The sequence below is a fragment of the Nicotiana tomentosiformis genome, chromosome 10 (genome assembly GCF_000390325.3).
Source record: "Nicotiana tomentosiformis chromosome 10, ASM39032v3, whole genome shotgun sequence".
Lineage (NCBI taxonomy): Eukaryota > Viridiplantae > Streptophyta > Magnoliopsida > Solanales > Solanaceae > Nicotiana > Nicotiana tomentosiformis.
This window is the reverse complement of record NC_090821.1, coordinates 49,327,067-49,354,256: the sequence shown is the minus strand read 5'-3', so window position 1 is coordinate 49,354,256 and position 27,190 is coordinate 49,327,067. Positions and strand designations below refer to the sequence as shown.

At 34.5% G+C, this 27,190-nt stretch overlaps 4 protein-coding genes across 13 annotated transcripts; 2 read left to right on the top strand and 2 right to left on the bottom strand.

The window, feature by feature from the left end:
* The first annotated feature begins 405 nt into the window (after positions 1 to 405).
* On the top strand, positions 406 to 8,186 carry LOC104115764 (uncharacterized). Of its 5 annotated transcripts, none has more exons than XM_009626457.4 (11): positions 413 to 564; positions 1,182 to 1,234; positions 1,632 to 1,999; positions 2,802 to 2,960; positions 3,860 to 3,940; positions 5,903 to 6,001; positions 6,230 to 6,325; positions 6,403 to 6,546; positions 7,367 to 7,474; positions 7,701 to 7,752; positions 7,840 to 8,186. In XM_009626457.4, the coding sequence occupies exons 3-11, from the start codon at positions 1,664 to 1,666 to the stop codon at positions 7,869 to 7,871; spliced, it is 1,107 nt and encodes a 368-aa protein (XP_009624752.1). In that variant the 5' UTR covers positions 413 to 564; positions 1,182 to 1,234; positions 1,632 to 1,663; the 3' UTR covers positions 7,872 to 8,186. The 5 variants fall into 5 exon arrangements, with proteins under 5 accessions (XP_018633056.1, XP_009624751.1, XP_009624752.1 ...); XM_070187844.1 differs by having other exon boundaries at positions 414 to 564; positions 6,233 to 6,325; XM_009626458.4 differs by having other exon boundaries at positions 423 to 564; positions 1,139 to 1,234.
* A 3,264-nt stretch (positions 8,187 to 11,450) lies between these two features.
* On the top strand, positions 11,451 to 15,132 carry LOC104115765 (uncharacterized). Of its 2 annotated transcripts, none has more exons than XM_009626459.4 (3): positions 11,451 to 11,839; positions 13,134 to 13,301; positions 14,467 to 15,132. In XM_009626459.4, exons 1-3 carry the CDS (start codon positions 11,521 to 11,523, stop codon positions 14,730 to 14,732), a joined length of 753 nt encoding a protein of 250 aa, XP_009624754.1. In that variant the 5' UTR covers positions 11,451 to 11,520; the 3' UTR covers positions 14,733 to 15,132. The 2 variants fall into 2 exon arrangements, with proteins under 2 accessions (XP_009624754.1, XP_009624755.1); XM_009626460.4 differs by having other exon boundaries at positions 11,453 to 11,839; positions 14,509 to 15,132.
* A 431-nt stretch (positions 15,133 to 15,563) lies between these two features.
* LOC104115767 (protein PLASTID REDOX INSENSITIVE 2, chloroplastic) lies at positions 15,564 to 17,056 on the bottom strand. 2 transcript variants are annotated; one of them, XM_009626461.4, is made up of 3 exons: positions 16,719 to 17,056; positions 16,504 to 16,602; positions 15,564 to 15,978 (listed from the first exon to the last, which is right to left on the bottom strand). In XM_009626461.4, exons 1-3 carry the CDS (start codon positions 16,947 to 16,949, stop codon positions 15,775 to 15,777), a joined length of 534 nt encoding a protein of 177 aa, XP_009624756.1. In that variant the 5' UTR covers positions 16,950 to 17,056; the 3' UTR covers positions 15,564 to 15,774. The 2 variants fall into 2 exon arrangements, with proteins under 2 accessions (XP_009624756.1, XP_033517082.1); XM_033661191.2 differs by lacking the exon at positions 16,504 to 16,602 and having other exon boundaries at positions 16,719 to 17,041.
* Positions 17,057 to 17,890: 834 nt separating this feature from the next.
* LOC104115768 (DNA polymerase lambda) lies at positions 17,891 to 25,054 on the bottom strand. Of its 4 annotated transcripts, none has more exons than XM_009626462.4 (14): positions 24,876 to 25,054; positions 24,627 to 24,764; positions 23,088 to 23,417; positions 22,878 to 22,971; positions 22,636 to 22,766; positions 22,329 to 22,391; positions 21,965 to 22,144; positions 21,833 to 21,886; positions 21,271 to 21,359; positions 20,155 to 20,245; positions 19,216 to 19,296; positions 18,489 to 18,556; positions 18,316 to 18,400; positions 17,891 to 18,212 (listed from the first exon to the last, which is right to left on the bottom strand). In XM_009626462.4, exons 1-14 carry the CDS (start codon positions 24,978 to 24,980, stop codon positions 18,117 to 18,119), a joined length of 1,605 nt encoding a protein of 534 aa, XP_009624757.1. In that variant the 5' UTR covers positions 24,981 to 25,054; the 3' UTR covers positions 17,891 to 18,116. The 4 variants fall into 4 exon arrangements, with proteins under 4 accessions (XP_009624757.1, XP_009624761.1, XP_009624758.1 ...); XM_009626466.4 differs by having other exon boundaries at positions 18,327 to 18,400; XM_009626463.4 differs by having other exon boundaries at positions 23,112 to 23,417.
* Positions 25,055 to 27,190: the final 2,136 nt, after the last annotated feature.

Here is a 27,190-nt window from a genome sequence, read left to right as displayed (position 1 = left end):
TCTTTCAACTTAAGCTTCCAACTTTGGGACTAAGTGTCCCAATTTTTTTCCGAAACATCCCCGAAACCGAACCAACCACCCCGACAGTCACATAACAACAAATGAATATGGAATAAGCAATAAATGGGAGAATCAGACTACAATACTCAAAACAACCGGCCGGGTCATTACAAAAGTCGTACAAAAATAAAAGATGAATGGATTAGTGAAATTCCATTGGTGGTATTTCAAAAGGATAAAAGAAAATGAAAACATTGAACCGGAATCAGACCGGAGAAACAATTGACAAAACCCGACCGGTTAACGAGCAAAACCCCCACCTAAAACCGTACTACTATTGCTGCTGAAAAGTTACACCTACCCACCCCCATACCCCTAAAACTCATCCACCCACCCACCCCACTTCCCACCACCTACCCAATTCTTCTCTCACTTCTACCCATACACTAAACCCCACCCACCCCACTCCCACCACCCACCCCCATCTCTCACTCCTTACACTCTCTCCATGCGTTCTTGTTCTTGCTTCAACAACAGCTCACAATTTCATCCAGTAATTGAGGGGTATATTTTCTCTGTTTGTTAAAAACCTTTGATTTGATGACCCCGTTTTATTTCTCCCCAAAATTAGGGTTCTAATTTCGTTAGATTAATTCTTTTTTGAATTTGTGAATACCCTTTACAGTTTCTCTTAAATTTTCTACTTTTATGGAATTTGAAAGTTATATTCTTCACACTGTTTTAACCCCCTTTCAGCTGAGTGTTGAGTTGTTTGCTGACATATTTTTTAGGATATTGACTCAAAGTTTGATTTTTGGGGCCGAGGGAAGAAAAATCCTCCATAATGTTCTTGTAAATTCAACCATTAAGCTGTCTGTGATATGTGTTGTTATGTAATAAAGGCGTAAAGGAAAATAATTATTAATTTTTTTAAGTGGAAAATACTAAGTAGTAATATAGTAATTTACTTTGTATTTTTTTGTTTGTATTTGGACTATAAAAGAAACAGAAAGTGAGTAATTTAGTGCTCAGGGGAAATATCACACACGCACACACACATGTATTTGATGAGCTAAAGAAAATTCTTTCTTTTCATTTATATTTTTCGACTTAGATTTTCTGTGATTTACCTTTACAGGTGTTCTTTCTCTTGATTTCCTCCATTTTTTTTGGAATTGCAGCTTGTAATCTTGCAACTGTTCATTATCTTTGCAGCTGAATCAGACTGATGTCTGTAAGAATCCTGCCTAATTTGTGTAATTCAAACAGTAAACTCTGCGGTGCTGCTCTTTAGTTTCTAGTAAATGGCATAAAAGAAAAAAGTTAAAATCATACTCCAAAGGAAAAAGCTTCTCATTTTATGTCTTTCAATAAACAAAAGAAGCAGAAAATGCATATAAAATAGGTATTATCCGTTAGACTCTGAACTTAATGGAATTTATATTAGAATTCCACTGAATTGGAGTTCTTGAGTGCACGCTTTTCACTTGGTCATGTTGTGTTTTTGGAAGTGGAACGAAGGAAACAGTAGATGAAAAATAAGTATATTTTCCTTTGTTCGTATGCATACGTATATGTATTAGTTGAATTAACAAAGTTACAATCTATTCTTTTTTCTTTTTCTTTTTCAGAAACTGGTGGAGCCTGAGTGAAGTCCCGTGGAATGAACAGCTTGTTTCATGCATGTTCTACTGCAACATTAACAAAGACTATCAATCTTGTCCTGAAAAGTTCAATCTGTGGATTTCCAGCTCTTTCATGGAAGAGAAGCTTTGGTCATGCTAGAATTAGATACGTTGATTCTGCCTCGTATTTGAATAGAGTTTGTGTTCGCTGCTATTCGTCTAAAAAGCATAGTGGAGATAGCTCTCAATCACAGAATTCTGATTCTACTCCAGTAATGAAGGAAGAGAGAGATGGTTTCTTTGTTGTTAGGAAAGGAGATCTGGTTGGAGTGTACAAAAACTTGAGTGATTGCCAGACTCAAGTCGGATCATCGGTAACTACTGTTATTTCTCTCATTTATTGATCTGTTGTTGAATCGTTCTGTTGTTTGTAGATGACTTTTAATACTTAGCGAAGATATAAAGACAACAATACTATTCATCAGATAATTATTGACCCAATATGTACTGACTTACTTGTACATTTTCTTGATTATAATTGACGTAGGTAGAATCAGTCAAAAAGTCAGAACCTTGTGTATTGATAAGATTGATCTTATTTACTAATTACAACTTCAGGTAAGCACATTGAACGAGTTACAATTGCTTAGGAATTCCCTAATTAGAGGAGAGTAGTGAAAGCAATTATGTTTCCTATATGTTATTCTTTTGTCTCACTGTAATTGTAAATGTAAAACAATGTCTGTGAAGATTCAGAGAGATCAAAGAAAGAAGTAATTGAGTTAATTGTTTATCCTTCAATTAGAAAGTTCTCTTTTCTTTTTCTCACTTCTCTGTTCTGCAACCATGCCTCTCCATGTTGTTCTGATTTCTCTGCCACTTCATCTACTTATTGTCAAGTAGCATAGTTGAGATCATGTAGTACGAACGGATAGGACTTCTATAGTCATTGGATGATGCTTGTGAGATGACTTCCCAGTGGATTCTTGGACTTCTTACCCATATTATAGGGGGTCAAATCCAGTGACTTTAGCAGATATCACGACATTCTGTTTTAACAAATAAAATAAAAATAAATATGAATATAGAATAAAAAAGAGAGACGCTCACAGATTGAAGTTTGCTGAATCGCACTGATATATGAGTTGTTTTTTCTCCCTCTTCTGTTTCTGGCAGATATGTGATCCTCCTGTTAGTGTGTACAAAGGCTACTCCATGCCTAAGGACACAGAAGAATATCTTCTCTCCTGTGGGCTTAAAAATTCCCTGTATTCCATTAGAGCCGCAGATCTCACCGAAGATCTCTTTGGGACTCTAGTACCATGCCCTTTTCAGGTATAATTCGTGTGTGGTTCTCTTGGATTAATCTATTCTTTTTTTACGGGTGAAAATTCTTATATTTCAAAACTTGTTGACAATGAGGTTCGTATTCAGATTTTCTGTTTCTGAGTTATTCAGTTTATATCACCCTCCAAAGAATCCCAAATAACTTTAAAATCAATGAGCTTAAGAAGAGCTGGAATTGTCACATATTGAGTGCAGCTGCTCTGGAAGTAAAACCATGAGGTGCCTGCTGAATTTCTGTGTTTCTGTCTAGAGAGTCATACTGAAAACTGTACCTGTTAAATATTAGAGTTTGCATAATCCAACCATGGTGACTGGATTGGAAGAATTCTTGCAACTCTAGAACTTGGCTTGTGCCTTTTTTATAGAGAAGGAATGTAAAACTTTATAACATACTTACCCCTCAAGTAAAGAAAAGGTTCACGGATTTTACTAGAGCACCCTACCATTTAAGTAATGGTAAAAGAAAAGCTGTGAGATCTTCTTTGAAATTCTCATACATGGTATACATACTTCTTTCTGTTTCTTCTATGTTGTATATCAAGTAGTATCCTTGAGTGCGAGTTTTGTACTCAGCCTATTTAATTTTCCTACTGCCTATGTTCATGTCCACATTATAGTTAAGTAAAGATCGACCTAATACAATTCTTGCTTCTCTAATCTCTGTGTGGTACTCTCTGATTCTTCTCTCTGTTTATCTCTCTCTCTCTGAGTGTCCATCTTTGATATCACTCTCCCTACACTCTTTGCTTAGATGAAATTGCTAGTTAGTTGTATGCGCAGATAGTTATCGTAAAGTTGCTGTGCCCAGAAAATAATACATGTTTCTTTTTCCCTCTTTTTCTTTTAGAACTGGTCATACATATTTATTAGCATTTCATCTTTTGCAGCAACCTTCTTCTTCAAAAAGTGGAACATCTGATCATTTGCCAAAGAAGAGATCACAGGAAGCAATGTGGTCAGAATATGCAGTAAGTTAGGGCTGTATATAGTTTTGCTGTGGAAAAGTCTAAAAGGGTTTGTGGCAATTGCTTATGAAGTTGTTTTCACTTTAGTCTACAATCCAAGTTTAATTATTTTTGCAATCATTTTCAAAATATTGTTTGGTTCCTAAGGAACTCAATGTACTTGCTTTTATATGCTTGCATGCTCTTCAAGTTTATATATTTCTTTCTAGAATTTTCCTTGAGATGCCATAACTAATGGACCTCGCCTGGTAGGGGTAAGGTCCCACTTGTGGGATTATACTGGGTATGTTGTTGTTATTGTTGTTGTTGTATGCATAACTAATGGTTTCACAGCTTACAGGAGAACATTGTCAATTATGCAATTAGAAGGCATTTTTCTCATGAGTTGGTCTGCTTTCCAAGTTAAATTTTATTCTCATTCGTCATGGGAAAATTCTAGGGATCTTTCTATTATATCTAGGTAGCCCAGTTTTTAAGTGACACAATGGTCACGCCATTAGGTGGTAAGTCTCAAACATTGTAGTACTAGGGATATCATAGTTCTGAGAGCCTATTCCCATAGCGTACCTGGTGGTGTAGGTATAGATCTGAAAGTACTAATTCGGTTAAATGGTGCCTTTACCAGATATGTAAAGAAAGGTTCTCATGATGAGAAGCTTCAGAAGCAAAGCAAGAAAACCGGTGGTTACTTGTACACGCATCTAGTGTTATCAAAGGCGCGCTTAAAGCGCACTTAAGCTCTAAAGCGAGGCTCAAAACATGTTGAGCGCTTCGCCTCGCTTAGCGGGCACTTCAGTATTGTCATCAAGGCTCTAAGACATACTTTTCCTTGCCAATGAGCGTGATCCTGAAGAGGCTACACGAAACAATTGATATTTCACTTTGTTGTAATTTTCTTTAATTTCTTTGTCCATATATTTGGTATTCATGCTTATAGATATTAGTCTTGGACTACACATACATATTTGTAGTTTTTCTCCATTTGCGCCTTTTTTTATTAAAGCCCACACTTTATTTGCGCTTTGCGCTTAAAGCCTCAACAGACAGTTAGAGCTTTTTTGCGCTTTTTGCCTTTGATAAAACTGCACATATCTTACAAGAAGTATCTCTGTAAAAGGGTGATAAAGACAACATATTAGTTTCTTTCCTCATAAGAAGTTTCGTTGTCACATAAAATCAATTTACTTCATTTGTGTCTCCTCTTGTTTGTCACCATTGCATTCACCTACACACTAAATCGAGAATCAGATCAAACTGATATGTTTGATGGCCTGAGATAATACTTTACCATGTTTGTGCCTTGATAGAGCAAAATGGTTGATGTCACTTGCTCTTTCCTTTATTCCTTTGGACTTGGATCTTTCCTCCACAAAAAAATTTGTGAAAATTTTGATATTTTGATTTCAAGGTTATTTAGGAAGAACTCAAGAGCTGTAATAATCCCTTAATTTTTTGGGATGCAGTGTAGGTAGCTATATGACTAGATGGCGGATCGTTGTACTTTTTTCTTATTGGAGCCGCTGTCAGTGTAATTAGCTAATTATTGTTATGTGCTCGCTTAGAGCCGTTGTAGGCAGTTTGACAATGTTTGTTGAAGCTGAAGATAAGAGTATTTGAAGTTGAAGTTGAAAGGGAGTAGTTGGAAGTGATAAAGGGAAAGACTTACTAATGTCTGCATTAAGTATTGTAGAGAAAATGTTACTGCCTATTGGAAATAGCACATCTTGACGGTTTTTATTACTATATAATTGGATAAATTGCAATATCCTACTGTACATGGAGCACATAAAGTTGCAACCAGTGGATTGTATTCTTCGCAGTATTTTACCTGTCTTTTGCAAAGATGGGATGCATATTGGCTTAAAATAGTTGTAACGCTGATCACTTACATATTCTGCCCGGTAAAAATGTGTGGTTCCGCACTGTTATGGAAACTATGTTGTTTATTGGCATCTTCATGTGCAGGATGCTGTTGGATCAGCAGTTATTCCAAATGATTCCATAAGAAAGCATGTCAAGATAGAACATCATAAGGGTGACCAAGTTCTAGCTCTACCATCTGGTGTGAGTAGCTATTAAGATGATGTCTAATCTTTAAACTAAAATATTTCTATATATGTAACTGACAATGCAAAATGACGTTAATACTTAATAGGAGGTTGCCCAGAGGAAAATCCTATTTTTCACAAATTATTGGTGAAAACTGAATTCTTTCTGGCCAACTACCAAGGCTGAAGTTTATTATGGTTTGTGTTGTTTTGGTATAAAGAATCTGATATTTGTTATCCTCAGCAGCGTTCTTGTACTCTTGAATTTGATGGTGCTTCAAAAGGAAATCCTGGACAAGCTGGTGCAGGAGCTGTTATACGGGCTGATGATGGAAGTTTGGTAATAATTACTGTACTAACTTAGGAACTGTACTTTTGCTTTTCTCCTAGTTGTATTTACAACCTTTCTTCTAATAGACCTGCAGGCTACGTGAAGGTTTAGGAGTGGCAACCAGCAATCATGCTGAATACAGGGCCTTTATTTTGGGTCTGAAATATGCACTTAGTAAAGGGTTTACAAATATTCGTGCTCAGGGCGACTCCAAGCTTGTTTGTATGCAGGTTTGTTTTCTATTATCATGTATCGTGTATTTTTCCTTTCCCTTGCTTGAGATTCTTCCTTTGTGATTCACTGCAGTATCAAAACTTGTCACATTCTGTTGTACTCTCAGTAACTTAACTATGTTCTTTACTCTTTTAGCTGGATCAAGAGAGTATTTTGCTTCTTTAAAAGGTCCAGGAAGTTGGTTGTGAACTAGTATCTAACAATTTTTCTGACCGTTTGTTCATTACTTCTTGAAGTTATTCACTAATTTCATGCCATAGTGCCATTTCCTCAAATCTCTTCTGCCTTATATTCTTCATCTGTATGGGATAAGGTTCTTCTTCTAACCTCCGGTCTATTGTAGTCATAATTTCCTTTCAAACTAACTGAACCGCTAGGTTAGAGAAGAAAAAAGAAAAGTTTGATAATGTTGATTATGGGTAAAACAGTACTTATTCCCCAAAAGAAGGTATTTTACGGGTAGATCAGCTACCACTGTCAACTCTAGTTCAGTTTAAGTGCATGCCAATATATTATTGTGAAGAAATGGGGAATCTTAGTAAGAGATTAGTAATGGTTTTATGCTTTAGCGAACAATACTAATGGAGGATGGGCTGAAATAAGTTGGCATAATAGGAAAAATCCAGAAGTAGATTCCTGCTACTGGAAAAAGTTTGAGAGAGTAGAGAAAAGATAGACACCAGAAATTTTAAAATGAGAAAATTTCTCTTTTATAAGATTCCTGCTTATTAGCTGTCGTCTGTTAGTTTATTTTAGGTTTCATGTTCTCGTCCATTTTGATCCCTTTGATATTATACTAGTGTACTTTCCAAACAGATCCAAGGTCTGTGGAAGGTGAAAAATCAAAACATTGCCACGGTGTTTGAGCAGGCAAAACAACTGAAGGATAGGTTCCTTTCTTTCCGCATCATTCATGTTCTTCGGGTAATTCATTAAAAATTCTTCTCTTCTTTCTTCTGCACAATTTAACTCATCAAAAAGACGTTGTCTCACTTTATCTGTCACAAGCATTTTCTATAATAGCACAAGAACTACATACATTTCTCATAATGGGTAGGATAATCTTTAATTTCTGTTCACATGGAATTATTACATATATCTTCTCCTTGCTGATTTTCTGGAGATTTGATATGCTTCTTACTCCTAATAGGAATCAAACTCCGATGCGGATCAGCAGGCAAACTTGGCTGTCGAACTTGCTGGTGAGAGTTATACTTTCTTTCGAACTTGGAGTTTGGTCATTTTGAGTGGTCATCACTGTTTTATCTCAACTACATCTGTTAATGCAGAGGGCCAAATTCAGGAGGAGATAGAGAAATGACAGGCACAAAAGAGACGGTATTAAATTACATGGGCAGAACAGAAATGTAGTAATGGTGCAGACAAAGATTTCTACGCGCTAACCACTAGGTCCAGTGCTTTGCAGAATCTTGATTTCTTGAGGGTGATTTAATGTCCACGTTAGATTAATCTTATTGCAATTAGTTTATTATGTAAATGTTATTGGATATGGGCTCATAACTGGCACCAACAACAAATGTTACTACGACTAGTTATTGACTTTGAATTCTTTGCAATGGGTCACTTAATTTTCCCCAGATACTCAAAGAAAGACTCGTGGAAATTATTGATGCAATCATCTCTGTCATTTGTAAGGTTATATCAGTTCATATTGTGGAAAGTTTAAACCATAATTAATGTCTTAACCAGCCCATCAAATAAGTAGAGGATTCATTAAACTGTGAAACGTTCGTTTTTGTCAATTTCAGGCCATTAAACCCCGTAACTGGTGAGAAGGCTGTTTGGAGTTGACTTGTAGAGGGATCAGAAGAAACACGGATCCTAGTTGTAAGATATCTATTGAAATTGAAAATGGAAACTATCCGTTATGTCCATTTATAAGTAGCTTATTATAAAAGTTGGTCAATTCATAAATATTACCAATATTAGTTCAATAAGCTATTTGTAGCTAAAAATAGCTTTAAGTGAGTGTTATTAGAATAGATTGGGTACATCTTAAGGAGCTTGAATCGTAGTTTTGGGATGATATTTGGTGGAGTTTTGAGGTAGTTTGAATTAAAAATTCGTAGAAAATGAACATGAAAAAAATTATATGTATCACACTGTGTATTATTTATATATCACATATGTATCATATTTGTATCAAATGTGTATCACATGTATATTCATGTATACATGTGTGTGAGATACATGCATGATACATGTTTGATACATATGTCGCAGAAGAATTTTTTGAACTCGATTTTAACAACGAATTTTGATACAAAATCAGTCCAAATCACCTTCAATCGCCCTCAAATGTTGTATATTGATTCATCTCTATGTTTTCAATGAAATTCAACCATACCCATTGAAAAAGTCCCTTTTTGCTTAAATTCTTGGAATCTTGCTATATATATATATATATATATATATATATATATATATATATATATATATATATATATATATTTTGTACTTCATCACCTTATTTGCTACATCATCCATAAAATTTCCTTTCTGTCTTGCATATAACGTTGCTAAACACGCTTAAAAATATGAAAGGAGATCTTTGCGTGTAATTCTTGGGGGAGAAGAACCTTATTTATTTGGATTTTTAATTTTTATATGTGCTTGGCTAGTTTTGGTAAGTCTATGGTTAATTGCTAGAGGTTGGTAAATTGAGACTTATTTGGAGTAAGTTTTATGGGTGATCATTCAACTTTGTTCATTATGCAAAAATCACTTTTTCTTCTTTTTGTTATGTAAAAATTATTCAACTTTGTGTTTATTACCCAAAAGTCATTTTTCTTTCTTTTGTTACACAAAACTTATTTTACTTTGCTTTATTTATCACAAAAGTCACATTGGCCAGATTTTATAATGCTTGAAAAGTCTATTATGTCTTTGACATTAATCCTCTCATTTATGTAATACCTTCTAAATTATATACTATATAATATATTTTACCTAGGTATTTTACTTATAATTAAAATACTTTAAATTATTTTATTTATTATTTTTTATAATATATCCATATATTTAATTTTTTTCATGGCACTCAATTTGTTTAATCATATTCAAATATGAACATATTTTAAATATAAAAATGATAAAAGAATATTTATTTAAAATAATAAAAATATATTTGTTTAACAAATGATATTTTTTATAGTCAATAAAAAAATTTAAAAAAAGTTTCAAAGATATTTGTGTTTAATATTAAGTTTTTTAAACGCTTTATCGGTTAATATTATTTATTTGAAAGTATTAATCTGAGTATGGCTTGGCTGATAAATCAATGAACTTTGATTTTTTAATTTTTATTAATCATGATTAAGAACGTGGACTTGAGATTTGTTTACGGTAATGTTACTGACAAATTTAATAATGCTACTTATATATCTTGAAAATTAATATTAAGAAAAAAATTAAATGTACGACTATATTACATAAATGAGAGGATTTATAATGTCAAGGGCATAACAGACTTTTGAGGTGAAATGTTTGTAAAATCTGGTCAAAGTGATTATTGTGATAACTAGAGCATAGTAAAATGATTTTTGTGTAACAAAAGAAAGAAAAATGACTTTTGGGTAATGAACACAAAGTTGAATGACTTTTACGTAACAAAAAGAAGAAAATTGACTTTTGCGTAACGAATACAAAGTTGAATAACCACCCATAAAATTTACTCACTTATTAGGGACATTTATGTAAGATTCCTTCATATTTTGACTCGCGCTCAATGCTGAGTACATTCAAAATTTAAACGACTTTTTATTAAGAACATAAGTTTTGAAATATATCTCTCTCTCTTTTTTACACTCAAATATTTTAGGGAAAATTAGAGATATTTTTACTCTTTAGTCACTATTTAAAATACATTTACTCTTTAACCAGTACTTAATAATTTTTTACCCGCCCAAACGAAAATACCTTTGTGCTAGACATGGGTATTGTGTAAATATTAAGGAGATGATGTCCTTAACATCATGAATATTGTGTAAATATTAAGAACAAAGTGTCCTATATTTGCACCTGCCGTTGTTAAATTTTAGGACATCATGTCCTTAACTTCATATGTGCACTGTAAATGTTAAGGGCATGTCGTCCTTAACTTCATGTGTACAGTGTAAATATTAAGGACATAATATTCTTAACTTGTATTTGCACTTCTGTTGTTAAACTTTAGGAACTCATGTCATTAACTTCATATGTGTAGTGTAAATGTTAATGACATAATGTCCTTAACTTTATGAGTGCTGTGTAAATATTAAGGATATGGTGTCCTTAACTACATGAATGATGTATAAATATTAAGGACAAAGTGTCCTGTATTTGCATTTTCCGTTGTTAAACTTTAGGACATCATGTCCTTAACTTCATATGTGCAGTGTAAATAAGGACATGACGTCCTTAACTTCACGTGTGCAGTGTAAATGTTAAGGATACCATGCCCTTAATATTTATACAACACTCATCAAGAAAGGGTAAAAATATCTTTTTGTATTAATTTTAATAGAATAGTTGTTATTTTTGCTCAATATTAAAAATACTGAATAAAAATTAAATATCATATTAAAAAAATGACTATCCCACTTCATTTCTACAATATTTTACAACAAGAAACGCATTGCTGGTATGTTTTTATAATAAATATTTGAGTGAATTAAAAAAAGAAATTTAAATATTACCGCTAAAAAGAGTATTTAGAAGTTAGAAAGGATGCAATGCAATAATGCTTCCCAAATCTCTAGGAATTAGGAATTGTACAGCTATAGACAGAACTAAATCTCCACCGTTGGATAAGTTCTTTGAAGGACCCTCGATGTTTGCCACGTATGCAAACACACCGTCCCGCACTCTTTCCTTTCCATTTCCTGTATATATAGTACTAATAGAGAAAGCACGAACTTGGAGCTCACGAAAACTGAAACTTCATCCACACGAAACACACAGGAAGCGTGATGATGAAGCTGTTGATGCTGAAGAGAGGTTTACGGTTGCTAACGACGACCGGAAATGTGAATTCCTCCTCGCCGTTGACTCACCGCCGGTGTTTTTCTTCCCTCTGGACGTCGTCGTTTTCAACTTCTTCTTCTCCTTTGAATGCTGCTGGTGTTTCTTCGGATTCCGCTTCAGCTGCTGCTGCTGCTGACTTTGACGAAGATGATTTGTTCCTCGGCGATGAATTAGCTCGCTTAGCTTCCAAACCGAAGACTGATCAGAATCTACTTCAGCCTGGCGTCGTTGTCTATGACGGCGTTTGTCATCTTTCTCACAACAGTAATATTCTCATCTTCCTACTCTCTCTCTCTCTCTCTCTCTCTCTGTATATGTATTTGTGCTTTTAGCTATTTATTGCATTTGTGCTTTTGCTTATTGCTTTGGTTTCTTACTACAGTTGTGCCTCAAAGCTGTAAATGAGTACAGGCTAGAGTGTGTGTGTGTGTGTGATTGGTGCTTGTAGCTATATATTGCATTTGTGCTTTGCTTATTGCTTTGATTTCTTCAATTGTTCTCGGAAGCTGTAAATGAGTACAGTATTGCGTTTATTGCTACTGTTTTTGTGTTTTTAGTTACATTTGCAGTCCCTGTAGTTTTGAAAACGAAAATTTCAATTTTACATGTATATATTTAGCGTCTAGCTGTATGTGTCACTTGTGAACTATTTTTAGTTTGATGACTTGACATTTGTATTTGCTTAAAAGAGGGAATGCTGTTTGTTTACTTGAAATGGTTGACATTCAATCAATCGTGAGGAAAAAACATCCAGGGCGCAATTACAAGCTCAAGTTGTTGTTTTGTGGATTCTATGTTCTATTTTGTGACAGGGTGTATCCTATGTGATGTATGTACGAGTTGTAATGCAGGGTAGTCAAGGAAAATAGTAAGGTGACTTCCTTCATTTTGAGCAAAACATAGTGTTAGCTTTATGTTTAGTGTTACTGTCATTTTTCTGCATTTCTTTGTTGTCGTTATGACTATGATGTTAGCAGTGAAATCAGAATGCCAAGTATCTTGTGCTGTCAGTAGCATGCATTATTTGAGCTGTGAGAATTTTAATGTTGAGCTGTATTCCACTGACTGAGGCTCATCAGGCATTAATGACTGCTTTATTTCGTTATTAAAAGAAAAAAGAAAACATAGACGGAACCACCATGCTTGTGACGTGTCTAATCAAACTAAATAGGATTTGAAGAGTTTTCACGATTTTTCACATAAATTTAAGTAGGCAGGAAGGTGCTGGAAGCTATCATTTCGAGAATGCAAGTGAAAGTAGCTTGCTTACTTTCCTAGAGGCATATGTTTGCAAGCATTTGGGGACGAGTTGCTCCTGGCAAAGCTTACTTGTACATATTAGCAAATAGAAAGCTAGTTTATAAGTGAACTTTTCAGTAATGTCTCGCTGCCTCGACTAATTTAGGATTGTGGCGTAGTTGATTGATTATCTCATTGGATATGCAAACATGGCTATCCTTTAGGTCTAAACTGCCTTTGGCATAGACATTTGAACGGACGGGTGCATGCATAATAAGCTATCTCAGTTAGTATGATTTTCGTGGCATTTTATATGTAGGTGTGAAATGGGTGATTAAAGCTGACAGAGATAGGAAAATCAAGTTCTGTTGCTTGCAGTCAAAGGCTGCTGAACCTTACATGAGAGTGTCTGGTGTTGATCGTGATGATGTACTTCGTCGCTTCTTGTTCATTGAAGGCCCAGGTTTATACCACCAAGGCTCCACTGGTTAGAACCATTCCCCCTACGTTACTGTATGCAATTGTCTCTCTGTTAATTGTGGTTACACAAATGTTGCCATTATATACTTTTAATCCTTTATTGTTTTATGTCCAAGTAGCATCTGACATTTTCCACAGTGTCTGCCCAACTCCAGAAAAGTGCATCTGACTGCTCTTGAGTTGTCCTTTCATGATCTACGTAATCATTCTTACTGAGGACAAGAAGTTGTTGGCAAATATACTATGGCATATAGCTATGATAAAATTACTTTATGCAGTTTGCTGTACGTAGCCCTTAAAATTCTGGTATGTGGATATTGATAGGGAGTTGTGCTTGAGCTCATTGCTAGCATAAAGAGATGTGCTAGCTCCTAGTGTCAGTCCTTTGGCCAACTTTACCCCTCCATGTATTAGGGTGTGGCTGCTGTTCTGCTTCTGCTGATATGATTGAAATTTCTATATCATTCTACTTTTTGTTTCAAAGTGACTATAAGCAAACGAAAGAAAGATTTAGATCATTTAGGGTCATTTGAACTGAATCATTTTGACAGTGGCGTGAAGTTGAGAATCATTAGTTGCTATTCTTTCCATGCTCCTGCTGCATACATGCGTTTTCTCATAATAGAAGACTTGAATCTGTTAGAATTGATAGATAGCGATTTGATATCTTGGAAGATGAATCCACGTTAGATGGTTTTTTGTTAGGTAAAAAACAGTTGATCAGGGAAGTGAGAGAGGTAACCGGGGGGGGGGGGGGGGGTTGTACATTGTTCTTCCCTTTACAACTTTATTAGTATTTTCTTTTTCACAGCAGAATATCGTGGAGTAACTTGTTGGATATTTTAGCAATCATAAATTGAGGGAAAAACACTTTGAACTTATACTAATCAAATCTTTAGGGATTTAACTATTGGCTAGATTGGCGCCTTATCTTATATTTAATCTATTTGATGCTCCACAATGAAAAAGTAATCATGGTCCATCGAAAGTGGAATACTGAGCCTTGTAGCCTGCTTGCTTTCTGTATGTGGAAATCCTGTCCGCGTAGCAACTTTTCTGCAGATCCTCTCTATTCTTGCACAATCAAGAAGTATGTTGCTTTGGTATCTTGACTAGAGTTAGAATGGTCTGGTTGTTCATTAGCCTATATTTCCAATTTTTCTGTGATGAAGCTGTGGAAATCACCAGTCGAATGTATCCGACTTTTGCTGCAGCTGCACTGAGGGTTCTAGCTCACTTGCCATTACCTTACTCTGCACTGAGCACCCTCATGATTATACCTACTCCATTAAGGGATGCTGTTTATGATCGTGTTGCCAAGAAGCGTTATAACTGGTTCGGGAAGAGTGATGACTGTTTAGTCCTCCGGGATCAATACTTGCTTTACCGCTTCATTGATAGGGAAGAGTTGCTGGAACGTAGCCGATCAGTTTTGTGAAGTGCTGCTTCAATGAGTCAAAGAGTGGAGGTCTTGTCATAAGGAAGTTTCAATTGACATTCTTTTGGTCTGCCCAAATATTGGAGTTGTAAATACGTAGTCCATCCATAGTATACTTCTTAATACGCTAGATATATGCATGATTGTGGAGCATCGGGAATGCTTTCATTTTGATAAGAATGAAAAAGCTAACAACTGTCATTTTGTCATTGATGAAAATACACCACGTTCGAGATAAAGAAAATCGACTGTCAAGTTCCGCAAGTTTTCTTCATAATAGATGCTATGTAGTACGTTGGCTCAGTACCCGCGTTCGTTTGTACATTGAACCGTGTGGCTTTCAAGCACCACGTTTGACAGTAATATCTTTTGCGGTGCAGAGTGTTGACCTTTTCGTTTATCTTGCTTTATTTTGTTCATCTTATGTCATTTACTTATATTGTCATTCTTCTGCATCAAAGAAACATTGCTTTGCTCAGCCATTGAGAACCTGTTATGTCGCACTCAAGTTCGATAGACCTAGGTCGATAGTAATCATATTCTGCTTGTTAACTTCTCGTCCACATGCTGTCGAGGAGGTTCCTTATAAATAACCACTCTAAGGTAAATCTCCAAGCTGATAAAAGATCCCAGATAATATGGGAGTAACTATTCCTGTTGTACGTCAGCTTTGTGTCAGCAGGGGCTCCTTAAAAACTGTGTAATCTCATTAAGATTTTTTAGTATAACAGCTAATGTTTGAATATTGAGCATCTGGAGAATAGCAATGTATGGAGTTTTAACATTGTGCATCATAACATGAGTCACAGAGCATGCACATAGTAGATAGCATTTAACACCTGAACCAACCTCAAATAATGAGAAAGAGAAACCTTGAGACTAATTCATTTATAAGATCCTAACTTCTAAATCCTATTCTCTATCATGGACTATTGCAATCAAAGGTAAATAAGTTTACTCTCCCACCATGTCAGAACTACAAATAGATATGGCGACTACAGCGTGCATCAAAACTAATAGCTCCACATCTTGATTCATTGATTTATCTGCTCTTTCCACTCTTGCCACTATTCCATTCCTTCCAATCATTGTCTACGTGAGTTTGAGCCCATTTGACTGCAGCACGTGCAGCCTGCGGTCCTCCTGGTAAACCTCTCTCGTTTATAGTATCTGCCATATCGATGAATGGAACGACCATGAGTGTTCCTGGACCACCATACTCGGCATGCAAGAAATCGTTGAGAATCTGTTTCAAAGTATCATTTGAGCAAACATATTTCAGCATACTTTCAGATCTTGCAATAGTTTCAAGCAAGTAACAAAAAGAGGAGCTGGAAAAGTTTCAACAAGCAAAAGCATCTTGGTCGAGGTTATTCCAAGGAGAAAAAACTGCACACAAGATCATACAGCATTCAGTTAAAATGGGAAATCTTGTGCTACACTGTGGTTCCCTACTTTGGCTATTTTCTCAAAAGAAGATTCTAGTTCCAGTTTAGACGGGTCCAAACAAACCGGAGTACAACGTTCAAACAATGAGTGAACTGCATCTCTATCCCATATTAGTCGGAGTTGGCTTGTATATCTCTGTCCCACATTAGTTGAAGTTGGCTATATGAATTATATGTACTTTTTCTGCTCTATTCAGATGCAGTTACGCCAGCAGCAAAGTAGGCACAGATAAAATGCATAAAAAAATTATTGAGAAATTAAACAAACAAAAAAAATCCCACAAAAAAAAAAAGAAAAAAAAGCTAGAGGATAGGGGAAGTACCTCAGTACAGATTCCGACAATTTCATCAATAGAATCTCCATAGAGATCCTTCTTTTTTGGAAGTTTCTTCACTAAATGATCCCTGAACTTCTCTGTTTCCTAAAACCCCACGAAACCCCAAATAAAACATCCAAATTTTTTTTTTTTCACAAACGGGGAAATAAAAGAGACCCAACTAAAATAAAAAGAAAAAGAAAAAGAAGAAGAAAACTCACAGCATCAGCAAACTCAGGAATGGGGTCAGGGAATTTGTATTCAGCAGCTCTGCAAATGAGGTTTCTACTATTGCTGTGTTTTAAGATATTGGAAGAAACCCAAGTGGAAATAGAGGTATATGAGGAAGAAGCTGAAACCCAATTGAGTGAAGTTGAAAATGGAAGATATACTGAGGGCAAAGAAGAAGAAATAAGAATGGATGAGGAGACAAATGGTATAGCCGAAGCCATCTTACTTCTCTGCTGCCGCACCCAACGCTACACTTTTTTCTTATCTACTCCCACTATTTTTCTGCTTAACATCTTATCGGAGACAGTTTAAAATCTTAATTAATCCACTGATGCTGGAAAGAAGTATTTTAGACAACCGAGATATTTAAAAAGATTTATACACATGACATTTTTTTTTAATCGAAATATATATATATACTTTTTCTCTTATTTTACCTGAGAGATATTATACCGACTTCTCTATAACAATATCGCTATATAATAGTCATTAAATTTATGGAACCAATTTCATGTTATGTGTTAAAATTCGGAGCAAATGAGGCTATTATAGAGAGGTTTGACTGCACTTCACTCTATTCTAAGTACAAATTTACATTGAAAGCATATAATTTCTATAGATAATTCGTGTATAACAGTAAAACCTTATTTAAAAAATAATTGGCAGAAAATTTTTCAACACCGAGAATGAGTAGGTAATTTTTTTTAAAAGAAAAAATTTCTACATGCATATTATCCTCTACAAAGTTCACTTGTGAGACGATACTGGATATGTTGTTAGTTGTTTGAAAAGGAGAGAATGAATAACCTATTTGTAATCCTTCAAATTACATTGAACTGTCAATTTTTTTAATACTGTGAATATAAACTCGGGTCTATAGTTTTTTTTTTTTTTTGGTTGACATTTTCTCTCTTTTGTGTAATTCTCCCCTTTAACATTTCCCTGCAGTTTGGAAGCAAATGAACCACAAATAAAAAAAAAATCGAATCTTTATTTAATAGGTATTCTCTTTCCTTTTCTTCTTTTGTGCTTTCTTAAGGAGATTATTTTCTCCAAGGGCATAGGTATTAGAGTTAGATCTTGAATAGAACAAGAAATTATAAGGGTACACTTGTCTCTTTTTTCTTAGAAAAAAAAAGGATGCACTTTGCTCTCTCAAGAAATATGGAAAAGAAATGCATTATCATTTGGTTCCATGACTTGAAAAGATTTTACCTATTCTGCATACATACATGCCTTTGGATACATAAGTTTTACATCTCATACATTTTGTTCAAACACAATTCAGAAAATCAGCTTTGATCAACTTGGAGTTCTGGTATCCAGTGTTGATCACCAAAAGCTAGCAAAACTGGCACAGCTACAAGATCAAGTCTGCGTTGGGGATCTCACAAGTTCCTTTCATTCGGCTCTAGCCAGGGAAATCCGAGGAAATCAAACACTTGCTTCTCCGTATCAAACTTCAAGCTTGCACTACCTTTAGTCTGTGCATTAGACGCCGTATCAGACCAACATGAAAAATGAAGAAAAAAAGAAAGACAGGAACAAAGTGAAACTTATGTTTCAGCAACCAAGCAAACTATATACCCGTTTTCCACCTGAACTATGAGTAGCTGGAAATAGCCCTGTATCATCTAAATGGAAGCCCTTGGATTCTGCCAATAATCTAAGCCTGTAATAGAAATTGAAAGATCAATTAGATTATAGATAAATGCCGAAAAGAATTGGTATAGCTGGGGTAGCAAGTAAAAGAGGCATACCTTCTATTCAAGACGTCATTCCCAGTCCATGCTATCAGTCCAAATGCATATATATCCCTTGGATACACCTAACAACAGAAAGTCAGAGGCTACAACTTTTACATATAAGAACTACTCGTACATGTTATTTCCAACAGCATCTAATGAACAAACATAGATCCAGATCGTGCACTTAACGTACGACAAAAATTGTCAACAGTTAATACTTAATAGGACTCAAACCAATATGAGACAAAAGCTATTCTCAAACCAAGCTACTCTTTCCTGATTATTTTTCAGTTTATTCATGAGAACGAAGACCGGTGATACTCTGCATCTCATATATCATAAAGATTTCTATTTGGCATTGTTTTTGGTAAAATAATTGCAAAAAAGTTCTACATACTTATCATCAACTAAATTGACCACTACATCTGTAAAGCACCAAAAATATTGAGAAATGTGTATTTTTAGCCGCTCCCAAAAATAATCGCCTACAAAATGTATAATGTTTGTATATTTGTGTACTATATACATATAATATACGTATTTATATACTTTTTGGCTAGCAAATGCAAATAGCTTCGGCCAACCGGCCAAATTTATATTTTGCTCAAATATATAGTGGAACAAGGATACTCATCATATTTGTCATCAATTAAATTACCACTAAATCTGTACGCAACCAAAAGTATCTGACGGATGAAGATCATTGCTTGACCAAACAAATGACATCTCATCAGTATACCTTAAAGTCAATGCGATGTCGCAATTCTCGGCCAGGATAGGTGCAGAGCCCAAAATATGTGTCAACTCCTGAATCTGTACCCTGCGATCAGATGAAACATTACCTTTAGTTTGGCACTTGGACAAGAAGAAAATTGAAAGGAGATAGAACTATATCAATTAGAAGAATTAACCTAAATAGCCGCCTATCCAACTGCTTAAAACTAAAAATAGCCGGCGAATGTATACTTTACGCGTAATCCATGTATTAATGAGTATAACCATGTATAATTAGTGTTTAATCTATGTATACTGACTAGGAAAAGTAAATAGTCAATTCGGTCGGTTATTTGTGTAAAGATCCCTATCCATTACTGTATTAACTATTAATTTTATTTTCATAAAGAACTCCATGAAAACTATAGCTATGAACCCACAAAATTCTTTGAGCAGAGAACGTACTTTATATGTGCGTGTCGAAAGAACAAAGCAAATGAGTGATATATCACATAACATTCTGTGTCAAATTCCCTAGCATCAGCTACATTCTAGATAATAATAATAATAATATCTGAAAAGTTGGACTACACTTAGCTTGAGACTACTGAAATTCGCATTTGTCCCCCTGTGACAAAAGAAAGGCACAAAAGACGAAACATGGCACCAAGCTTTGGATTGACAAGATATATGACTGACGATTTGGATTGACGAGGTCACCCATAGAAGTGGAGTTAATATTTTCTACTCTACCATGCAAAAAGAACAAAATAGACTGCCCGAGTGCAGTGCACCTAAATAGACGCCTAAACTTTAATAAAAGGGAGAAAGAACAAAAGGGATATTGGAAGTTTAAAAGCTCCAATTTGAAAAAACATACAAGCTCAAAATGAAAGGTTGCAGAAAACGTGACTAGTAAGAAAGCATGAAGATGAAAAATTGAAAACTGAAAATACGTAATTACCTCTGTGCTATGAACACTGAAGACCAGATCTTCTCTCAAAAACTTCATGTCTTTTAGACGTTTTATAAACTTAGGAAGAAAGCCTATATGACTGAAAGAATGAAGCGAAGTAATCATATTTCAAGTACATATCTGAAATGAATTTGTCATGAGAATAAGATTTATAACAAAATTGTAGAATCTAAGCACAAATATTTACAGTGGGAATCCACAAGCGGGCCAAGCAGAAACAAGCAACATGGTGGGTTGTGGGGCTACAAGCGGAAGATAAAAGAGCAAATGGAGAAAATTTGAAAACCGAGAAAGAAAGAGCCATCAAGTACATACTTATAGTGATACTTAGAAGGGCCTACCTGGGACCTGAAATGAAGACTCTGCTAGAAAATATAAAATAAAATCAAACATTTCATGTTCCTCTTACCAGATGAAACCCTCTCCACTGGCCACTTGGAATTGAACAGTCAAATAACCTTATGGATTATTACAACTTCAACTCTAAATCATATATCAAGTAAGGTTTAAATGGAATTGTGAAAAGAAACATGGACTGGATTCTGGTTTTTGATCAAATGAAATCCCAAGTAGGGCAGGTAAAAAAAATTGCAGTGTGAGCATTTAAATACTGGAAGGCATAAACATTCAAGCACACCAGCAACCCTCAAAAAATATGCTTTTCAAAACTACAGCATCATACAGAAAATTCATTTCATTTTCATTATGAGTACGCCGAGGGTCTATCGGAAACAACCTCTCTACCTTTATAGGAAAGGGGTAAGGCTGCGTACACACTACCCTCCCCGGACCCCATGTATGAGATTACGTTTTTTTTTTTTTTTTTTTGTTGTTGTTTCATTATGAGTACGCAGTTTCATGTTTTCTCTATAATTTATGAGGAAAGGAATCAATCCAAAAGCAGTTTCATGCTTCCAATAGAATAATTTGTCAAACTACCTTTGGATTTCATAGAGAAAAGTTAACAATATAAAGGAAATCTATGCGATAGATAAGCCTTATATTGGGATATGTATACCTAAACAAGAAGTAAAACCAGCACATTTGAAATCAGTCAACGAAAATGGAAGGCGTTCTACGAGATTAATCACGAGTGAGCCTTACCTTTTACCATCAGCATGAGTAATAACAATGTCCATATCACCACAAGAAGACTTTCCACGTCTGTATGATCCTCCACACACAACAATCACCTGAAGCAAAGGATTCATTGTGTAAAGGTTGCATTTACTTTTTTGCAGTTTTACAATGAAACTACATTTACTTATCAAAAAAAAATGTTGTGTGTTCTTGCTCTGGTGCTTGGACTTTAAAGGAAAAGGTAAACAAAGTGTCTAGCTTGTGAACAATTGGTGTAAACTTGGCAAGTAAAAGACAATTCACAATAGCTTTTGACCCAATTAGTTTTTCTTAATAATCTTGGTCTTCATGCTTATTAGTTTGACCAGCATCAACAATCCTTTTGCAAATGGGACCATGTCTGAGGCCCTCCATTCCACTAATTCTCAAATACCTTCAAGCTTATAAGCATTTCTTTGCACTTCAAGACTGGAATGAGCAATTTCCAGCAATTGGTACATTAACACGTACATCATCAAGGAGTAGGCGAAGTGCCACCAATTTACATGAAGGTATCATTTAACAAGTAATTGGACAAAAGCCTTACACTGGGCAAAATTTCCTCTCCAACTTTCTGTAGTAGACGTTCCATCTCTTCAACCTACATAATCAGTCATCGCTTTTTAGAAGAACCAGTAAGCAGTCATGATTGAGAAAACTGCAAAGAATAATAGGCTACCTCATGCCGTGGAATCCTGGTTTGAATGTCATCAAAATATTTCAACCCTAACCTTTGAGAATGAGTCAATGAATCCTCATTTTTAAGGTCATCAAGAGTTCGGTGTCCTTTCTCATAAAGTTTTAGAGCAGTGGCTGGACCAATACCCCAAACCTCTCCAAATAAGCTGATTGTTTTTACCTGTAAAATCATGATAATGTTAGAAGAAGGGCATCCATTTTTTAGCTTGCTTAGTTCAGATTACTCCAGACATTTTGATTGACAGAGGTCATGGAAATGTTGATGTAAATTTGTAACTTTAAAGGAAATATGCTAAGGATCAGGAGAAGAGAGGTTTTGTCACAACAGATCCTCATAACAGCACCTTTTCATCCTTCTCAAAATGTTCCAATTTAGACAGCTTCCCTGTGGTGACTATCTCCTGAATCTGCAGTCAAAGAACGCTATCCTCTTATCCTGTAGCTTTAACGGGAGGCAAAGGTATTCATGATCCGGAGATTAAAAACCAAGAAAGTGATGATTTAATGGATAACTGGTTCTGCTTGTTATATCAATCTCATTTACCAACAAGGTCCCAATAACTTGGTAACCTCATTCACGTAAAGAGCAACTTGAAATGGTGTGAAATAAGTATCTTTCTAGTAAAGCTTTCAATAAAGGAGTTCACTTACATGGTCTTGCATCGACTTTCCAATAGCAGGTAGGTGCTTAACCTGGTCCACGCTCTCAATTTTGAATGGCAATTTCTCAATAACTGGTATAGCTTTATAATAGCTGAATGATCTCCGGTCGTCACCCAGTGCTAAAATCAACTATCAGTCATCATATCATACTTTGAAAGCTCAAACTTCTAACTCCAAGGCAGTCACAAGAGAGGAGCTACAAAAATAAATCATACGAGAAGACATCCTACCTCTATATATGTTGATGAGCTTCCCAAATATCTCAGTGATATTTCGGTTTAAATCCGGAGGCTTATAAAGTGAAGATGAGTCTGATGTTCCAACCTGGTCGACAAATGGTAGAAATAAAGATGAACCACGGTGAGAATGCTACACATGGTAACACATATCTCTGGCTCAGAAAAACATATTCAGCAAGGGCAATTTGATGCCGGACTTACAGGATTATTATGAGAATCAATGACCTCAGAACTTGTCACTTCTGGGCTTGAAGAACGTGATGCGAGTGAAGAGGCACTTTTAGTATCTTGTGAATCATCTACAACAAGTTCTTTAGTGTCATTCATGTGTCTTGGGCTTGCATTCTTGGCATCTTCAGTAGAACTTCGACTTTTCTTTGGTGTAATTTCACTGCTATTAGGATGACTTCCATTATCAGCTTTAGGACTAAGGGAGCCTCCTCGTGATTGCAGGGACAAGACATACAGATCCTCAGATGCTTTCTCTCCTTTTGTCAAGCTGTCCTCTAGCCACTGATATGCGAGAAGTTTCTACAGAAATCCAAAAAGCATCACCAAGATAGTTAGGGAAAAAGCATATGTTGGAACAATCATTTGAAATGCATCATATGTCAAAACAAACAATTCAGGCATTTTGTCTAAAACAACATATTCAGGTACCAAAGCCCATAGAATATAAAGGGATTTCAGAAATTCGTAGATTTATGAATAAAATTATAAGCCACTCCTGAAAGGTTAGCAGTAATATAGAGAAACTTCAGAATCCTCAAGTGTCTCTGAAATAACTGAGTATTACTGTAAAGCAGCTTATCAAAAAGATTAATATTTTATAACAACAGGATAAGAATGACAGCAGCAAGAAAGATCACAAATCTTTACAAACAAAACCCTATATGTGGAAAACAATAAAATTTGAAGAATCCAAGAAATCAATGAGTCAAGAATAACAATAAGACTAAAATCACATAGACCAACAGAGGGAGGTATATTCAAAAAGATTAAATTGGACTTGTTGTTAGCAAAGTGTGCATTTACACAAGATATCACCAGAAATTCTAAAATGCCTTAACCCTATAAAGATCAAAGTCAGAGCATACTAAACACTGTCCAATTCAATCTCGGAAGACAATCTACATCTACACCAACGATTTTTTCTTTTTTAAAGAGAAATACCTCAATAGTATCTGACCTAATACCTCCCTCTTAACCATTGTGGCAGGCCAATGATTTAAAAGTTCTAACACGGCACATGAAAGTTATAAGGAAGAAATACTAAGACTTAATTTAACTATAACAAAAACAACTACTACTACTTGTACAGCTCAATTCCATGCCAGTAGTGTGTGGTCATATGAATCCTCAATATCTATTTTACAAAAATTACTAAGAAAAATTTAACTATAATAACAACAACAACAACTGCTATTAGCACTCATCAATACTATACTAGTTTGAATGGCTATATGAAACCTCAAATATCGCTTATGTTCTGTTCCTCTTGGGAGATATTAGGTAGCTGTCCCGAACACACCGTCACGAAAAATATCAATTCTGTTTATACTCAATAAAAGTACAATTTTTCTTAATTTGCTACTGCTCCAAGCAAACTAAAAACTCCTGGTAGACACCAGTGCTGATGTAAAGTTTACCAACATGACTAAGACCCTTTTAACTATAAATCAAAACAATAAAAAAAACCAACCAAAGAGTTTACAGCGCAAAAGATTTAATAAAGCTCACAGCTTTAAAGCGACTAAGACGTTCTCGATCAACTTTCTGAAGAAGCGAATTTGCATCCATTGCAAAAACATGAGTAACATTTTTGGAAAAAGGGTCCTCTATTTTAGCCCCCATTTGAACCAATTTTTGCTTCCATATCTGCAACAAAAACAAAAGAAAAAATTCAAACAATTGAAATAAAAAAAGGGGGTGGGGGGAGGGTGGGATTTGAAGAGAAGAGAAGTGGTTGAGAGTTCTTGCGGTTGACACCTGTAACCGCCGGGATTGAACTCCGGTTTCAATCAAGAATACGACCATACCCGAAAACATTCCATCTGGATCGGAAAGTGGAGATTTATCTTTCTTTGGCGCCATTACAGTACAGTGTAGTGTTCTTGTTCGAGTAAAAGGTTTCAGTTTTGATGTCTTCTGATAGACGCTAGAAATGGAAAGTGGAATGCTCCAGTATATATAACAAACGGTCGAAAAGGACAAAAAGGTAAATAAAACTTGCCCGTCTAACAAGTACTCCAACTATTTAAACAGTGGGAAAATATTTTTAGCTATAAATACAGAAATCTTAATGTAATTTTGTAATACTATTTTAAGAAAATCAAGAACATATACATAGAAGATCTCATTGAAAATTTTCACTTGTCAAATATGAACAAATTTTAACACAATTTATATCAGTTGTGTGGGACACCAAGTAAAACTTTCTAACTATTAGAGTCCTTTGTTTTGTGAACAATAAATTATACCGTAAGTATTTGATTTTACACTAAATAAACTTACTATCTATTTTAATCTTAATTTTCTTAAAATACTTTGGGAGAAAAGATTTAAAAATGATAAATATATTACTTTTTTGTTTTATCCTTGAATTATTAAGCTGTCGATTATTATCCCAACTAGAGCATGATATAAAAAAGTACTACTACAATTATAGTACAAAATATTACAAAATTGTATACATCAGAATCACATATTCAACCAAACTCAGAGTAAAATAATTTTATATTTTATCTCAAAACTATTTTTCCAAATTCTTGTAATCAAATTACTCTAAAGTCTAATAATAACAATTCGAAGATTTCATGAAATATCAACACCACCTCCCATGAACTCCATCAATTTTAGTTGGGTGAAAATCATTTACACTCCCAAGCTTTGCGTTAAAAATCAAACTCCCATCAACTTTGAACAATAGTCATTCTCCCTCCTTTATCCTACACAATACTATTTTTGCCCTTAAATTTTCAATTTTTGCCTCTATTTAATATTTTTTTATTATATGATATTTATTTTTATGGTTTTAGCTATAATTTAAATTATGTAATACCTATTATAAATTATAATTTAAGTTCATTAAAATTATAAGTAGAATAATCCTTTTATAAATATTAAAAATTTATCGTCATCTTTATGATTGCTATTTTAATGTAATGCATATTAACTATATTTTTAAATTATCTTTTTTTAGTAGCGGAGCCAGATATTCATATAAGAGGATTGAAAACATCCCCAAATATTTTTATGTAGGATTTGAAGTTGTGAGCTAAATAACTTTTGAATCTCTATACCACTTTAATATCATCTTATGTCAAAGGGATTCAAATTTTTATATATAACTAAAAAATTTATTTTTGTCCTATTTGTGCAGTCTAATTTCCTAGTGAGGGGATTCAATTGAATCCTCTTACCTTCTTTGCACGTTAACTTTCTCTCTTATTCTCTATTGCTGATATAGATTTTTGAATTTTGATTATCGTTACTGGACTAATTTCTGAATTTATATTATAAAATTATTTATAATAAGGTATAACATGATTTAAATTAAAGATAAAACCATAAAAATATCATAGAATAAAAAAGTATATTATATAGAGGAGAGAATTAAAAATTCAAGGGCAAAAAAGGCATTGTGCAGGATAAAGGAGGAAAAATGATTATTGTTCAAAGTTGAGAGAGAGTTTGATTTTTAAAGCAAAGTTAGAAGATGTAAATGATTTTCACCCCTTTTATTTTCGACGAGCAAGCTTACTCGAGTCATATGGTTGCAGTCTGAACTCTAAAATAAACTACACGAATGACTTAATCAAGGTGTGATCAAGCTAACCCAAAAAATAATTATCATAAATCGATATTATTATAAAAACATGAATACAATGTCGGTTTACAAAAATAACCTTATAATTTTAAGCATAATAACTCATAAATAAAAGGACATAACCAAAAACCTAGATATTAACCTTATAATCCTATTAGTTTTAGGACATAATATTATACGTTAGGAATCCTATTAGTATAATTACTTTTGGGTTGTCTAATCCATATAAAATTGAACAAGTAAATATATTTAGTCATGTAATCATATTACTTTTAGGATATACTTCTTAAAAAATTCTATTACCAATTTAATTTAAAAGCATATTATAATATTCTATTACTAATTTAATTTGAGAATATATTATATTGATCAAATCCATTTAGAAAGATGAGAGCCTATATTATTATAAAAGCATAAATACAATATTAATATATCAAAATTGCCCTAAAATATTAAATGGAAGAACTCATAGGGA

Excerpts from the sequence above, each read along its gene's own strand:
- LOC104115764 (XM_009626456.4), top strand. The coding sequence starts at position 1,664 with ATGAACAGCTTGTTTCATGCATGTTCTACTGCAACATTAACAAAGACT. Across the intron at positions 3,941-5,902 it reads CAATGTGGTCAGAATATGCA|GATGCTGTTGGATCAGCAGT; the intron begins GTAAGTTAGGGC and ends CTTCATGTGCAG. Across the intron at positions 7,753-7,839 it reads CTTGGCTGTCGAACTTGCTG|AGGGCCAAATTCAGGAGGAG; the intron begins GTGAGAGTTATA and ends CTGTTAATGCAG.
- LOC104115765 (XM_009626459.4), top strand. The coding sequence starts at position 11,521 with ATGATGAAGCTGTTGATGCTGAAGAGAGGTTTACGGTTGCTAACGACG. Across the intron at positions 11,840-13,133 it reads TTGTCATCTTTCTCACAACA|GTGTGAAATGGGTGATTAAA; the intron begins GTAATATTCTCA and ends TTTTATATGTAG. Across the intron at positions 13,302-14,466 it reads ATACCACCAAGGCTCCACTG|CTGTGGAAATCACCAGTCGA; the intron begins GTTAGAACCATT and ends TCTGTGATGAAG.
- LOC104115767 (XM_009626461.4), bottom strand. The coding sequence starts at position 16,949 with ATGGCTTCGGCTATACCATTTGTCTCCTCATCCATTCTTATTTCTTCT. Across the intron at positions 16,603-16,718 it reads TTCCTGAGTTTGCTGATGCT|GAAACAGAGAAGTTCAGGGA; the intron begins GTGAGTTTTCTT and ends GTGGGGTTTTAG. Across the intron at positions 15,979-16,503 it reads TTGTCGGAATCTGTACTGAG|ATTCTCAACGATTTCTTGCA; the intron begins GTACTTCCCCTA and ends ACTTTGAAACAG.
- LOC104115768 (XM_009626462.4), bottom strand. The coding sequence starts at position 24,980 with ATGGCGCCAAAGAAAGATAAATCTCCACTTTCCGATCCAGATGGAATG. Across the intron at positions 21,360-21,832 it reads GAGAGGAAATTTTGCCCAGT|GTGATTGTTGTGTGTGGAGG; the intron begins GTAAGGCTTTTG and ends CCTTTGCTTCAG. Across the intron at positions 20,246-21,270 it reads ACTCATGCTGATGGTAAAAG|TCATATAGGCTTTCTTCCTA; the intron begins GTAAGGCTCACT and ends TCATTCTTTCAG.